Source organism: Chinchilla lanigera, unplaced genomic scaffold (assembly GCF_000276665.1).
Source record: "Chinchilla lanigera isolate Chin_1 unplaced genomic scaffold, ChiLan1.0 scaffold00026, whole genome shotgun sequence".
NCBI classification, from domain to species: Eukaryota; Metazoa; Chordata; class Mammalia; order Rodentia; family Chinchillidae; genus Chinchilla; species Chinchilla lanigera.
In genome coordinates this window covers 21,615,327-21,630,831 of record NW_004955427.1, presented here as the reverse complement: position 1 = coordinate 21,630,831, position 15,505 = coordinate 21,615,327, and the positions used below count along the sequence as shown (strand labels likewise).

At 42.3% G+C, this 15,505-nt stretch overlaps 1 protein-coding gene across 1 annotated transcript; it reads right to left on the bottom strand.

Annotated features, from left to right (window-relative positions):
- Window positions 1-119: 119 nt before the first annotated feature.
- Csta (cystatin A (stefin A)) lies at window positions 120-13,733 on the bottom strand. Its single transcript, XM_005386507.2, has 3 exons — window positions 13,435-13,733; window positions 3,235-3,336; window positions 120-353 (listed from the first exon to the last, which is right to left on the bottom strand). The coding sequence occupies exons 1-3, from the start codon at window positions 13,498-13,500 to the stop codon at window positions 222-224; spliced, it is 300 nt and encodes a 99-aa protein (XP_005386564.1). The 5' UTR covers window positions 13,501-13,733; the 3' UTR covers window positions 120-221.
- Window positions 13,734-15,505: the final 1,772 nt, after the last annotated feature.

Here is a 15,505-nt window from a genome sequence, read left to right as displayed (position 1 = left end):
GGACTAAGATTTCCAATTAACATTAATTCATAGGCAATTTCTCCTCTAAAACAATAATTCTGATTTTGAGAAAGTAAAGGCCATTTCTATTTAATAAAACACATACATAACAGTGGAAATGTATTCGAAAAGGAATGTTTCTTTATTAATGGTTATATTTACTAACAAGGGTCATCAATGTGTGGCCAGTGCAAAGAATCAGACCACTGTGGAACACGCCACTAAAAGCCAGTCAGCTCATCCTCTTTGCTTTTGCCCGTCTGGTAACCAGAAAGCTCTAGAGTATCTTCATTTTGTCCAGGAAGAGGTTTGAATACTTTTATGTGAACATAACCATGATCACCTACCCGAACCTGAAAAGAGAGCATAAAAAAAAGTTGATTTATTCATCTGGATCTACATCAAATAAAAGGTCTACAGTTCTGTGAAGACTTTTCTGCCATTAGTCTTTCTGGAATGGCAATTTCAGATACAGGCCAGCATTCTTAGACCAGCTCCCATAAACCCACAGTCTTATTTATACAAACAAGCTAAGAGGTGAGTGCCATGGCATGAAGCATACATCCTAGGTTTATTTCTCATACTTTTTAAATTGTAATTTGGGCACAAATGACAATCTGGCGTCTTTCAAAGATGCATGGAGCAGAATCAAGGGGTAGCCTGTATGTTTTGATGATTCTGTTTTCTGACTTCCAAACTGGGAAACTTGTTTGCTGCATTTATTTTATTTATTTATTTCTAAGTGTTTATTTTGTACATGGGGCAGGCTTCAACCTCGGCATTCCTTGTGATTTTACAGGCAGCATGGTGATGCTCTGCCTAATTAATTGCCTATGAATTAATTGCCTATGAATTAATTCTACAGTCCTTGTGATTACAGGCAGCATGGTGATGCTCTGCCTCCAAATCCTGGCTGTGCTCTTTTGTGACCTTTGCTAGTTACTTCACCTTCCCAGGTCCCAATTTTCACTTCAGTTGCACAACAGAAGTAGCTTATACTCATCTCAGCAATTATTGGTGAGGGTTACGTGAGAGAGGACATGCCCAGCTCTTAAAATGTACCTGACTCAGGGTTTTATCCCCATTGTGCAGGTCAGGGGATTAAGCTCAGAGGAAGAGAAGCTTTGGTTACACTGCTTTCAATCAGGAACAAGTCCAGCCAAGGTTTAAACCCGGAGGTTCTAACACCGAATTCTATAGTCCTTGTGCCATGCTGTCTCTTGCTAGGTACCCAAGATCCACAGAAACAAGCCCAAGGTGCATAGAGATGTCAACTCCCTAGCAAGACCTTAAACCCAGAAAGTGGGCCAGAGCAAAGGAACCAAGAACCAGGTTGCCAGGAAGTAAGGAGGGACCTGGGGTCAGTGGCTGGAATATTGGAGTTGTAGCAGAAGGGAAAGAGGGAAGAAGGGGAGAGGAAGGGGAAAAAGAAGGAGGGAGGGACAGAGGGAGAGGGAAGGGGAGAGTGAGGAGGAGGAGAAAGGGGAGGAAGAGGAAGAGACAAGTGAGAGGAGGAATGACTGGGCAGGGCTACATTTCATTCAGTCAAGGGAATAAAATTTCAAGATTGTTTTCTAATGAATTTTCAAAGAAACGTGTGAGAGGGTTCATTTATGAAATCTGTACATTTGGGTTAATCACAAATTATTGAAATGATCCCAGCTTTCACAGAACATTTCCTGATTTTGAGCAAAATAATTTTTCAGTGGAAAACATTCTTTTTCTATCTGTGAGGGAGGACTGGGACAGGAGACCACAGCGTCACTGCGTCTGTGGGCTGCAGGGTTCCATTCGGGAGTCCCTGGGTCTGGTGTAAACCAGTAACCCAAATTAAGCAGGACTGGGCTGACCCATACACATGACCCAGTTTTGTAACTTTCTCATTTTGGGCTGGCTAGTTCCAGTTATTACTGTTATTATTATTATTGTTGTTATCATTCCTGAAAACATTTAAATTTTTTTTGTACCTTCAATAGCTAATTATGAAAGAGAAATAAACCATGCAGTGCCTTGGTGAAATTTAACTGTAAATAGTAGGCAAACATGCTTGAATAGCTGTTATTATTATTATTATTAGTAGTAGTAGTACAGGGAATCGAACTCATGACCTTGTGCTTGCCAGGCAGGCACTTTGCTACTGAGCTACACCCTACCCTTGTTATTATTATTTTTTTTAAGTCAGAATTGTCATCTCTTTAACACATATGGGTGAAAATGGCTCCCACACATGCCCCTGTGGATTGGCTGATTTGGCTCCCCTTTTGAAAACATGAAAAGTATTTTCTTCCTTTGGGACTGAGTCAGTATATCACTTAATTTTTTTGATATAGCTATACAATTGATTTTTAAAATATTTTATTTTTATCTATTTATTTATTTTGGTATTCAAGATTCAATGAATGGCCTTTGCACTGTGCTATATTTACAACGCTTTGTTTTTATCTTTTATTTTGAGGCAGTCTCATTACATGGCCCAGACTGGACTCAAATTTTTGATCCTCCTGCCTCAGCCTCCCAGAATGCTGGGATTACAGGTGTGTGGCACCACCCCTCTAACTTTTACAATATTTAAATATTCCACAGCTTCAAACTATATTACAGTGCCACAAGCTGAATCTACTTGAGTTGCAAAAAGTTATTTAAATGATATATAATTTTAATTTATTTTTAGTTGTACACATTTGCAGTATATTTAAATTATATTAATCAAAATACTTAACAGGCAAAAATGGTTAAAATTCTTTTCACAGCACAATATTCAAGTCATTCCTCAAATCAATTTAATTCAGATACACAGGATCATAAAGCTTTGGGCAGATGGCACCTGGTTCAGCCCCAATCCCTGGAAGCTGACATATTACTCTCCCACCCAACACTCGAAATAGCCTTGGCCACAAACCAAGCAACTGTTATGAAGTCCTTTTCTGTATAATTTGTAGAAATGAGAAGTTAAGAATCAATATAAGAAAGCTTTCTCGGGTGGAGGATATAACTCAGCAGCACAGCGTCTTGCTTGGCAAGTGCAAGGTCCTGAGTTCAATTTCCGGTATCAAAAAAGAAAAAGAAAGCTTTCTAAATTCACAAGAATGGCATAAGGTCCTCTGTCAAATTTGAGGACCTGTCACTACCAAGGTTTCATGCTGGTATCTTAATTGAGGATGATCAGTAAGGTACACAAAACATAACATCAAATAAATATATCTGTGAGCTCTAACGTAGATGTTGAAGTCTAACCTTAATAAAGTAATTTACTCCAGCAACCACTTGACTTTTATACTCTACGGCTACGAATTCTTGGTAACTCTCATTTGTTTTTTCTTCAAGCTGTGATTTAACCTTAAAAAGAGAAAAACAGAAACAGATTATCAAAGTTATGTTAGACACTATTTATGTGATTTATAAATCTGGGAACCTCATGCTCCTAAAAATTGTCAAAGATGATAAAAAGATCTGTGAGCTACCTTTGGTATTTCAAAGGAAAACAGCTATCTTTAAAAAGAGTACATAGAACTGAATATAGTCATCCCAGCACTCAGGATGTTGAGGCAGGTGGATCCACCGATTGTTTGAGGCCAGCCTGGACTACAGAGTGACACTGTCTCAAAAAACAGTCAAACAGAGCTGGGGTGATTCAGGCCTGTAATCCCAGCACTTGGGAGCCTGAAGTAAGAGGATTGCCACAAATTCAAGGCCAGCCTGGGCTACATAGTGAGACCCTGATTCTAAATAAATAAATAAATAAATAAATAAATAAATAAATAAATAAATAAAATTTTAAAGCAAGCAAAGGGGCTGGCTGGGGATTTATCTCAGTGGCACAGCACCTGCCTGGCAAGCACAAGGTTGTGAGTTCGATCCCCCGTACCGGAAAAAACCAAAACCAAACAAACAAAAAAAGCAAGCAAAGAAATTCTGTTACTTTAGGCTGAATTAAGGTCAACTCAGTGTGGTAATACAACATAGTAACACTGTGACTAGTAAAGCTCCAGTAGTTATATATGCTTTTGAATAATAAAAACAAGAGTACAGCCGGGGGTGGTGGCGCACACCTGTAATTCCAGCACTTGGGAGGATAAGGCAGGAGGATTGTTGTGAGTTCGGGGGCAGCCTGAGCTATAAAGTGAGCTCAAGGCGAGCCTGAACTGCATTGCAAGACTCTGTCTCAAAAAGAAAAAAAAAGAAAAAAATAACAAGAGTACAATAATTACTACTTAAATTTTAAAAGAAGGTGTTTAAAAATTTTTAAAGACATATACTGAATTCAGTTTCCTCTATTGTTATCATTTTACATATCCACAGAATAATCATCAAAACCAGGAAATAAACATGGTGCAATACTATTAAGCAGTCTGCAGACCTTTAGAGTATTTTGCCTACTGCCCCCAAACGTTCCTGTTCCGCTCCAGGATCCTCCATTACATTCAATTGCCAGGTCTTCTTAGTCTATTGTGGATTAATTCCTAGGATTCATTTTTTGTCGCTCACGACCTCGGCACTCCGGAAATGTAGTGGAGGGTTAGTATGCAGAGTGCCGCTCCGCTTTGATCTGTCTGGTTTCCCTTAGGTTGTTGTCCACATTTTTGCTAGGGACAGCACCAACTGTGCTCTTAGTGCCGTCAGGAGCTCCCCGTTTCCCTCCTGGTGATGTTAACACGGAGCACATCTGCCGGGCTCGCCACTACAAAGTTACTCTTTCTGTAATTAATATAAATCTTTCAAGGAGACACATTCAGACCACACAACTAGCTTTTTCCTCATACTTTCATCCAGTTGTAGTATCCACTGACCTTTCTTGCCTGTAATAATTACTACTATGGTATGGTATAAAATGAAAGTGTGTTTTTTTTCCCCATCATTTCTCATATATTTGCTAATGTGAATTCTATTGTAAGGAATCCCCTCTCTCCTATCCATTCATTGAATTGCATATGATTCCTGTATGTTTCTTTTATTCTATAGGTTATAACTCTTTTTCTTTTTTCTTTTTTTTTGGGGGGGGGGCTTAAATAGCCTTAGATTTTGCCATCTGGAGCTTCTTCAAACTGGTGTCCTTACAACATAGCTCTGTCATTTTGTGAGCACTTCCTTCCTTGGCACTACAACATATCCTAGGCTCCTCTTGAGTTTTCCCTGCCTCCTCCCTGGAATTAACTGTTTCTCCTATTTCTCCCTTTGTCCCTGGGCATCCATAGAGGGTGGTTCCAGGAGTCCCTATGGATTCCCAAATCCATGGATGCTCAAATCCCTTGTAATAAAACAGTATAGTGGCCCAGGGATGTAGCTCAGTGGCACAGCACCTCCCTGGCAAACACGAGGTCTTGAGTTCGATTCCCAGTACCCCCCCCTTGCATATACACAAATCCTTCTGTATATTTTAAATCATCTCTAGGTTACTCATAGTATCTACACAATAGAAATACTACGTAAATAGTCATCATACTGCATTAAGAAATACTACCCAGGCACGGGATTGCACGCCTATAATTCCAGAACTCGGGGAAATTGAGGGAGGAGGACTGAAAGCTGGAGCCAAGCCTGAGCAACTTAGTGAGACCCTGTCTCAAAATGAAAAATAAAAAACGCTGGGGATACAGCTCAGTGCAAAGGCTCTGGGTTCAACCCCGGGCACGCACCTATACACAAAAACTGTCTGCATGTTCAGTATAGAGAAATATTTTTAACTATTTTTGATTCACAGTTGGTTGAATCTATGGGTTCAGAATCAGTGGATACAGAGGGGCCCCTGTATACATTTCTCTGATTAAAATCCAACAAATTACAGTACATTTAGTTTTGCTCCTTTTCCTTATTTGCCGCTTCTTTCTCAAACACTGACAAAGAAGCCTCCTCATCCACAATGTACTTACTTGCTTGTTCAGTTTTTGCGTAGCAATGGAATCGCTTCAGAACTGCTCATCTATAACCTTGTGAAAAATACAGCTACTAACTGGAGTACAGGACTTGTGTAAGGTTCTTAGAAAGACTCTGTGACACACTGCATTCACACAGGTAATCCAGGATAATCTTCCCATCCAGCCCAAGCAATCTGCAAAGTCCTTTGCTACAGGTTCCAGGGATTAGAACGTGGGCATCGTTGGAGGCCATCATTCTGTCTACCATAGGAGACACCAGCTCAGGAGCCGGCACTGCTGAACCTAGCGCGAGAAGGGAGCCGGAGAGTCTCAGACTCAACATGTCAACTTTAACTGTGTCCGGGTTTGGCCCTTCCTTCCCACCCTCACTGGGCTGGTATGCTGGAGTGTACTGAGATCTCTGACCTGATTCATACTAAGAGCAAAGCTCCAGGTTTCTGCCAGGATGGAGAAGGGGGCTAGCTTGTGTCTCGGGTGGAGGAGGTGAAGGCAGGGCCTGGGGTGATCTAATTGTTCCTCAGACAACTCTCCCAGCAGCACCCCTAGATCTGGTCCTGTGCCTCAGTGCAGGCTCTGACATTTCTGAGATTACTAATGCCTGAGCCATTTCAAGGCTCCATGGCCCAGGCTGGGAACGCCGCTCAGGGGTAGAGAGCCGCTCAGGCCTTTGAGACATCTCGGGCTCTCCTGAGGCCATCCGGTCTTTCCATTAGTGGGCAGGTGTGGCAAATGCTTCTATCTTGGGGCCAGGTGGAGCTCTTTGCAGGTGGAGTTCTCAGCGCACTCTACAGGAGCCAGATGTACCTCGGACAACCACCCATTTCTCTGACAGCCTTCAGATGGCAAGAAGGCGCCCGAGCCCTTCCTTGAGGTGGAAAATGAGACTCCAAAGGGGAGAAAGGAAAAAGACAAATAGTGTGAGAGAGAGAAAAAATGGAAATGGCAGGAGGTAGGGCAAGGAGAGAGCCCAGGGCAAGGACAAGAGTGGGGCGAGAAGCTGAGTGAGGCGGGGGGGTTCACTGTCTGGGCCCCTCAACTTGACCTCTTTGAACAGCCAAAGGAGAGGTGGCCAGCCCGGGGCACTCATTGGGTTAGGGACCAAGTTAAAAGAGTTCATCTCCATATCAACATTCCTACTGACCATAAAGTGATCTCTTTAAGTTCATTTTACAAGTAAGGAACCCGAGGCTGTGAGGAAAGCATGAGTGCTTAAGGCTGAAAAACTTGGAATCATAGTCTTTGCTGTTTTGCAGGCCTTGTCTGATAATGTAAGTATTTGATCTGTGATCCTTCTGATTTTCAGTCTTTTGGTCTTTTGTTGTTGTGCTGAGCTTGAACCCAGGGCCTTTGCATTGAACTACATCTCTGGCTGTTTTTTATTTTTAGACAGAGTCCCATTAAGTCACCAAATTGCCAAGGCTGGGCTCTAACTTGTGATCCTCTTGCCTCAGGCTCTCAGAGCGGAGGAATTACAGGTATGCCATACCATGCCTAGCCTTCTGGTCATTTTTATAAAGCATGTGTCATAAGTTTTTATTTCTGTCTGTCCTATTAATAGATCCAAATGTGTAACCTTTCCATTGTATCTGTAGATCACAAGTTCAGAATTTCCCATGATAGGCGATTGACAATATTCTGTTTGTTGACCTACAGGCACTGGCACCTGGCACACCATGTGCCCTGAGTTCTGGCTGTGGAACCTGCGGCCCTCCTCTCCTTTCTAACAAAACACTGTGCCATGCTGGGTGCTATCTACAGACCTGGGTGATGATATCTGAGCTGGGCAGTAGGGAAAGGGTTACATAGGGGAGCTTGTCAGCGAAACCTTCAGACTCAGAAAGGAGCATGGTGGAAAACCCACCAAGATGGGCACAAGGAGGAGGAAAGCCAGCTAGGAATGCGGTCAGGGCCCAGTATGAGCAGACATAGCTTGTGCTGAATCCAGTAGAACCCAGTGGGTTTGTTGCTTGGTCTCTGGTCATAGGAAGGAGGCCATCAGGGACGTACCTGGTAAAACACATCTAATGCAGAGTTGTTCAGACTTTTCTTATTACTCAGAGCTGAAGGTCTGAGCCATGTGGCACTCAGCATCCAGACATTTCCCCTAATCTGTAATAGTTGCTCAGAGGCATTTAGGCTATGCAAAATGTGGGAAAAAATGGATAGAACACGATGATGGTGATAAGGATGGGCACTATTTGGAAAAAATTTGCGATAAGAAAAGAGAATGGAGCTAGTAGGAGATGTCTTGTCAATATCTGTTGTCTGATACATTTTGTAGGATGAAGTATGGGGCATAAGACTGAGGATACAAGAAATGAAGTCACATAGCTAAGAGGAAGAACCGGCTGAAGAAAGAAGGGGGAGTCTAGGACTAGCAGGAGGAATGAGATGAGGGGGTGAGGTCAATTGTGGCATTTTCTTACCAGATACCTGCAATTGTCTAAGAAGAGTAGAGTATGGCTTGTGTCCAGGTGGTCCCCCAAAGACTCAGGCAGTCATAGGTGGGGCTTTTATCAGAGGTGGCTGGATCTAGACAGTGTGATGCTGGGATTAAAGGTGGGCTATTACTGAATGGGTCCTCTGATTGGTTTGGTGCTGCCCTAGTCCCAGTATCCTAGAGAGAATATAAGAGGGATGGAAAGAAGCCACTAAGGTGGCTTGGACTTTCTTCTGCCTTCTACACCCCTGAACTGCTTCTCCTCTGTGATGCCCTCTGCCAGACCACCCTGCCTTGGAGCCGGCCAATTCTGGACTGAAACCTCTACAAACTAAGCCAAAAGAAACCTTTCCTCCTTTAACTTTGGCTGTTGGGTATTTTGTCTCAGCAAAAGAAAAGTAACCAAGACAAGTAGGAACATCCTGCTGAGACATCCTGCTGGAGGGACTATGGGGGAGAGAAGGGACTGAGAAAACAGAGGAGGAAGGAGGTAACAGGAAGGAAGAAGGACTATGACTGGAGGGATGTCCTGGTAGCCTCATGCCCTGCTGCAGTTATTGGGCATGAATTCACAGAGCTGTGATGGGCAACCTTTCTGTCATTCTGTGTCTTCTGAGGCAGAGTTCTTTGGAGCTGGAGGGGAAGCTGAGGAGGAAGTGGGCGCAGTGGGAATGATCTCTGAGAACTGGGATGCCAGGAGTGCACAGGGTCATGGAAATCAGGGTGGAGGGTGTAAGGAACCACTCATCCCGAGGTGTAATCCAGTGAGCCAGGCACATTCTGATGAAAACGGAAACGTCAGTGCTCAAAGGATTCTGGGGGCGGGTGAAAGACAGGTTCTGTGGGTGTGGGGCAGCAGGAGAGGTGACAGATGATGAGGTTGGCATCAGAGGGGAAACATAAATGTGTGGATGGGGTGACAGCCATGACATGCTAGCCTCCAAGGTGTGCCCAGGAAGTTATGTAGATGAAATATTTGCATGGTATCTTGGCCAAGAAAAATCATATTTTGTATTTTGGCTAAGAATGGTATGTAGCAATCAGTTTTATGACTTAAGGATGTGTGTGTGTGTGTCTGTGTGTGTGTGTGTTAGGCATGCACATTTGCATGTGTAATAATAGCCCTCACTTCTGTTTGGCAAGCTGTGGTGCACACGTATAATTACAGCACTCTGGGAGGTTGAGGAGGGAAGATCAAGCCCAGCCTGGGTAACTTGGTGACTTAGGGAAATTGTCACAAAATAAAATAAAAATAAAGGGCTAGAGATGTATTTCAGAGTGAGTGTCCTGGGTTCAGTTCTCAGGAAACAACAATAATAACAATAACCTTTTCTAAAAACAATTATTAAAATAACAATTCTTTCATTTGCATAAGTATACTGAGAATTCCTATCCAATAATACTTTACATAACTACATAAGATTGTGGTACATGCCTGTAATCCCAGCACTCAGGAGGCTGAGGCAGGAGGATCACTGTGAGTTCGAGACTAGCTTGGCCTCCAAAGTGAGTTCAAAACCAGCCTGAGTTGTATGGTGAGACCCTGTCTCAAAAAGACAAAAAACAAAAACAAAAACAAAAACAAAAAAATACTACATAAGATAATGGACCAGAAACAATGACCTGGAAGTTTTTGCTGCTGGGGCCATCAATTTATTCTTCATTTTATATATTGTGACCTTTCATGGATGAGGCCACATTTGGCTCTTTAATTCATTATGTTTCTCTCTTACCCCCAACCTATTTGGCAAATTTCCCAGAGGGTGAGAATCATTTTACGTCTTCCCTGCCTCCACAGCAATGCACACAGTATTGCTCACATTATCAATGCTTTCTGAATAAGAAGACCATGGTTGTTTTTCTTTCTGACAGTTTATCTCCCAAATGTAGGAAAGATAGGTATGGCACTGACTCTCAGCTGACACAGAAAATCTTGGAAGAGGGGGCTTCTTCTGGACCCAAGTACCCCTAGCACCCTTTAGAACATGACACCACCATTGGACCTCTGTTATCTTTTCTTCTGCCTTCAAAAATGCTTATGTCTTCTCAGTTCCAAACCCTTTGTTTGCCTTTCTTTTCTTCCCGACTGTATCCAACATTTCTCTTTTACTTGGACCTCAGGTGCCTGGAACATGCAGGTACCTATGTTGTGTCTGTGATACTTCCCTCCCTCCCCAGAGCTTCTTCCTTCAAGCTTTCTGGTAAGGATAGAGAAACCTCCTTACTGCCAGCTCCTTTAAGAATTTTGCATTTTAACAGATGATTTTTAAAACAGAAGTACATTCAAAAATGAAAAGACAAAGGAGGTCTCCACTAGGACCCCCTCAGATCATCCAGGTGACCAGCAGTACATAGCTACCTGCCTAGCCCTGCATGGGAACCTAACCAATTCTATAGTCTTGGAGGAGTTGAATCATTTTCCTTAGTAGGTGGTTATAAAAATATCTGCCCTTTGGGTTGTATAGAGGGGAATAAAACTGATATAACTGATGTGAAAGCGCTTCCTAAACCACGGAGCCTACTGACTACTGGTCTACCTTCTACCACTTAACTGAGATTTGTCCCTTAAGGCTGTCTCCTGCAGGAGGCCAGGTCAGTGATAACTGGGAGTTTAGTGCCTGAGGGGCTGAACTACCACACTGTAGTTACTCACCTGAGAGTAAGGAGAGCTCACTAGCAAACCCTAAAGTCCTTTCTTGCCCTCAACCAATGGTTATTGCAAAGTACTCAGTTGGGTATTGTTTTCTATTATGTTCTAGATATTCTGACTTCCCTGCCCAAACTGTAAACTCCTTGAAGGCAGGGGCAGTCTCTTGTAGTCCCTATAGCTTCTGTAAGCTCAGCTCAAAGCTGGACACACAGGAGATACTCAAGAAATGTGCCTACCTTGAAGTGGTTCACTGATGTACACTTCTCATGGCAATTTAAATGTAAGGACAGGACTCACCACACTCCTTCCCCTCTGCATTTCCTGCACCCCACAAATCTCCTCCATGTGCTGATACTGCGGGAAAGGGCAAGGGGTCAAAAACCTGGGGGCAGCTAATTTCTTATTCAGGTGATTCTTAAGCACTTTGGGTCTTGGTGTCATCATCTGAAAATGAGATGTAATGCTCTTCCTGCCTGCCTCAGGGTTATGAAGATCAAAGGAGGGGTTGAGCAGGGGTCAAGGCTCCAAACAACAGAAAGTGCCTCGGTGGGGTGAGGTAACACTGTCCATATCTGTTTCTTATTCTACCTGTCTGGCAAAGTCAGAGGCTGAGGAAAGCAGAAAGAAACACATTTTCAGTTTAAGTTTATAATAGAAGATATGGGTCGGGTGTGTGGCTCACACTTGTAATCCCAGCACTCGGGAGGCTGAGGCAGGAGGATCACTGTGAATTTGAGGCCAGCCTGAGCTACAAAGTGAGTTCAAGACCAACCTGAACAGCAGTGAAACTCTATCTCAAAGAAAGAAAAGAATAAAATTGTCCAAGGTATGTTTTAAAATAAACAAACTTCTTTCCCGAATAGGAGGATCTAAAGAAGATGACATGAAAGTAGGAGGGAGACTATTATTAGATGGAGGAAGAGAGTAAAGGCAAGGAGGCCTAATGACAGATGAGAATAAACTATATTAAAAAACCCAAAAAACTAAGGCTCAGGCTTTAAGTTTCCAAGGTTTGACAGAAAGCCTTGGGGAGAAAGCTGATAGCAGTATTCATAGCATCTTGGTTTTTATTTTGTTTAAACATTCTATAATTGCCAGAGAACCACTAGACAACCCAGATGGGATCTTCTACAAAATCCGTCTTCAAAACTGTCAAGGTCATGAAAGACAAGAAAAACTAAAGAACTGTCACCGGTCAGCCAGAGGAGACTAATGAGATGTGACAACTCAAGGGACTGCCTGGGTTCCGAAATGAAAAGTAATACTGGTGAGAGAAATGAGAGTGTGAACTCCGCATACAAGTCTGGAGCTTAGCTACCAGTGATTTTGACAAAAGGGCCAGGATGACATAAGCTGATAACTTCAGGGGAAACTGCCTGAAACTGGAATGCTCTACTACCTTTGCAACTTTTCTGTAAATCTAAAATTAATCTAAACTAAAAAGTTTATTGAAAAAATTAAAAGTTCAGAAGGAGAAATATTTAGCCCTAAAGAATGAGTAGTAGTTTCAGACATCTGGTTGCTTCCAGAGCTTTCAGTGCCTGAAACATAAAGAATTCCACCTCTTCCACTCACACCGAAAGCTGACCTGGTATGCCAAAAAGCATCACAGAATGACATGTTAGAGAGAAAAAACAAGAAGGAATTGTATAAAAAAATGAGGCCACAAATTACATGGCTATGGCCATAATTTATATCTATATAATTTAGAGCTATTTGCCTTTCAGAAATATGCAACATAAATTACATAGGTGATAGCTAATCAAGCAACACTTAAAAATTTAAGGGTCTGGGGATTTAGCTCAGCAGCACAGCGCCTGCCTGGCAAGTGTGAGGTCATGAGTTTGATTCCCGGTACTGGAAAAAAAAAATTATTGATTTGCTAAAAATATTGGGTTTCACGTTTCTCATAATCAATTTGATGGCCTATAGCCACTGGAGGTTATATTAGTTCTCTTCTCTACTAATTTAATTACTCTCTACTCAAGAAACTAAAACACTGTCTATTTAGGCAAATGTGAAGAAAGTTTCTAATTGATCCTCTTCACAATATTGTTCCTCACTTGACTCATTTAAAAAAAAAACAAAAACTCTCCCTGAAGAATATTCAAAGTCTACTTCATCAAATTGCTAATGATTTTAGATTTTTATTACAGGGTGGAAACATTCATGACTAACTGATCAGTAGTTCTCCAATCAGACATGGAGGTAAAGGCTTTAGAGTTGATCTAGTACAAATTCTTCTTCAGCAAATGGGGAAATGAGACTCCAGCAAAAAGCGTAACTTTTACTCTGGCAGTGTTGGGATTATTCAAGCTTTCATCTGAAAAGCTCAGTATCCCACTGTCACTCGCCCCAAAGCCACACACTCACCTTGGCTCTGGGTCTCACATTCATCTCTGCCCTTAAGGCAGAGCCACACTGTGGACTGAGGTTTTGATCAGATTTTTTCCTGAAATGCTTCAACCCACCTTATCAGCAATCTCCTGGATTTCGGGAGTAGCAGGTTTGGCCTCGCTCAAGCCTCCAGGTATCATTGTGGCTGGTTGCTTCCTCGCAGGACAGGATGCTGGAACCAAAGTGTTGGGCAAGTGTGGAGACTCGGGTTTTTAAAGAGGCGTCCGTAGCTCCGCCTATAGAATGTTCTATTTCCACCAAGAGCAAAGACGAGCAGGGAAAAGGAGGATGCTCCAAGGCAAATTTTTTGTCTCCTCCGGAGAATAAACTGAGTGGGGTTGGGACGGGGCGGGCTACAGTGAACGAATGGGCGTGTGCAGGAGTCGTGTTAAGACAGGCCACCCCCGCCCCAGGTCATCCCTGCGCCGTCTGTGGCAATGGTTCCGTTTGGTTGCGAGGTCTGAAATGTGACCTGCGAAACCGGAGTTTCCCAATGTTCTAAAACCTCCTTACAACATTTTTGTATTTTTTCAAAAAAAAGGAATACAATTTAATATCAAGGCTGACTGTTTAGAACTTACTTGATTTTAAAATTTTTAAAATTTTTACTGGTGCACCTTTGCAGTACATAATGATTGCATTCACAGTGGGGAGTTGGTGCCGGTACATAACACATCTTCATTCTTTTTACTTCCTCTGACTGTCCCTGTCTGTCCTATTTGACTTGATAAATCAATAAGAGGATTTATCTAGAGGACTTTTGCTAGATATGTACACTTCACTTTTATTTAAAATGTTTAGGATACAGGAAAACAAAGGATGACACAATAAACATCTGCATTTTTATCACTCAGAACTCTAGATGTTAACATTTTGTCTTACGTGCTTCATGTGTTTTTTGTAGTTTTTTAAAAAATGAAATGGTATAGGTATGGAGGAAGCCCCTACCCTACCCAACGTGGCCATCCACAGAGGAAAGTCTCAGTGTGGGTTTAGCATCCTCTTATAGAGGCCCCCACTTTCAGTACTGGGGGCTGAAGTGAGGGGCTTGGCACTGAGCTACATCACCAGCCCTTTTAAATTTTTTGAGACAGAGTCTCTCTAAGTCACTACGTTGCTCAGCCTGGCCTTGATTTAATGATCTTCCTGCCTCAGCCTTCCAAATGCTGAGATTACAGGCATGCGCCACCATTCTCAGCTAGCCCATATACTTAGCGTGTGCTAAGTATACTTTTTAAATTTTTACTTAAAGTTTATGCTAACTACATATTCTATGCTATACTCTTTTTCTACACAACATATTTTTGGGTTTTTCCGTATTGATGCACAGATCTACACTAGATCTATTTATTCTATCTAACTTTCATATGCTATTCTATATTTTATGTATTTTATGTATTCATCCCCATTTGATGAAGATTTTGGTTATTCCTAGTGTCTCACCCTTATAGTATTTTACTTTTGATACTGGGACTTGAACTCAGGGCCTCACGGTTGTCAGATGGGCACTGTGCCACTGAGCTACATCCCCGGCCCACCCTTATAAAGAATGTTGCATTATCTCCCTTTTGGACATGTGTAGGGCTTCATCAAGCAATTTATCTAGAGCAAAATTGCTATGTGATATGAATATATGGATTATTTTATGAAATTTTGGGAATAAGTAGTACATAGACAAGATGAAGTGTTGGAAAGGAACTGAAGAGTTTATAATGTAAAACTAGTTGCCCACTCCATTTCTCAACCACTTTTCTTCTCTCCAGAGAAAACTGCCGGCCCCAGCTTCTTGTGTGCCCTTTGGAGACATTTTTCACAAATACCAATGGACAGGATGAGGGTGGGCTTTACTGTATGTGAATCACACACCCCCAAAGTGGGAATCAAACAGCACTACCTTTAGGACGCTGTCTCTTAGCCTTGCTTTTATATTGGTTCTCAGTGTTTTCCATTAGATTCTGTACTTCTGCACCAACATCAGGCCTTCAAAAGGGTTGTGAAGGCCCCAGTTGAAGTGTGTGCCCACAGGAGGGTGTCGGCTCTCTTTCAGTGAGAGGACAAGGCGGGAGGTAAGGATCCTGGAGGTGTACACTTCAGTTGTGAGGTAACGGAGGTTGCTAAAAGTTTTGAGCTATACAGAAACCATTT

Bases quoted from the DNA above. Each gene is read 5' to 3' on its own strand.
- Csta (XM_005386507.2), bottom strand. From the start codon at position 13,500: ATGATACCTGGAGGCTTGAGCGAGGCCAAACCTGCTACTCCCGAAATC. The intron at 3,337-13,434 runs GTGGGTTGAAGC...TCTCTTTTTAAG, and splicing joins TCCAGGAGATTGCTGATAAG to GTTAAATCACAGCTTGAAGA. The intron at 354-3,234 runs GTTAGACTTCAA...CTCTCTTTTCAG, and splicing joins GAGTAAATTACTTTATTAAG to GTTCGGGTAGGTGATCATGG.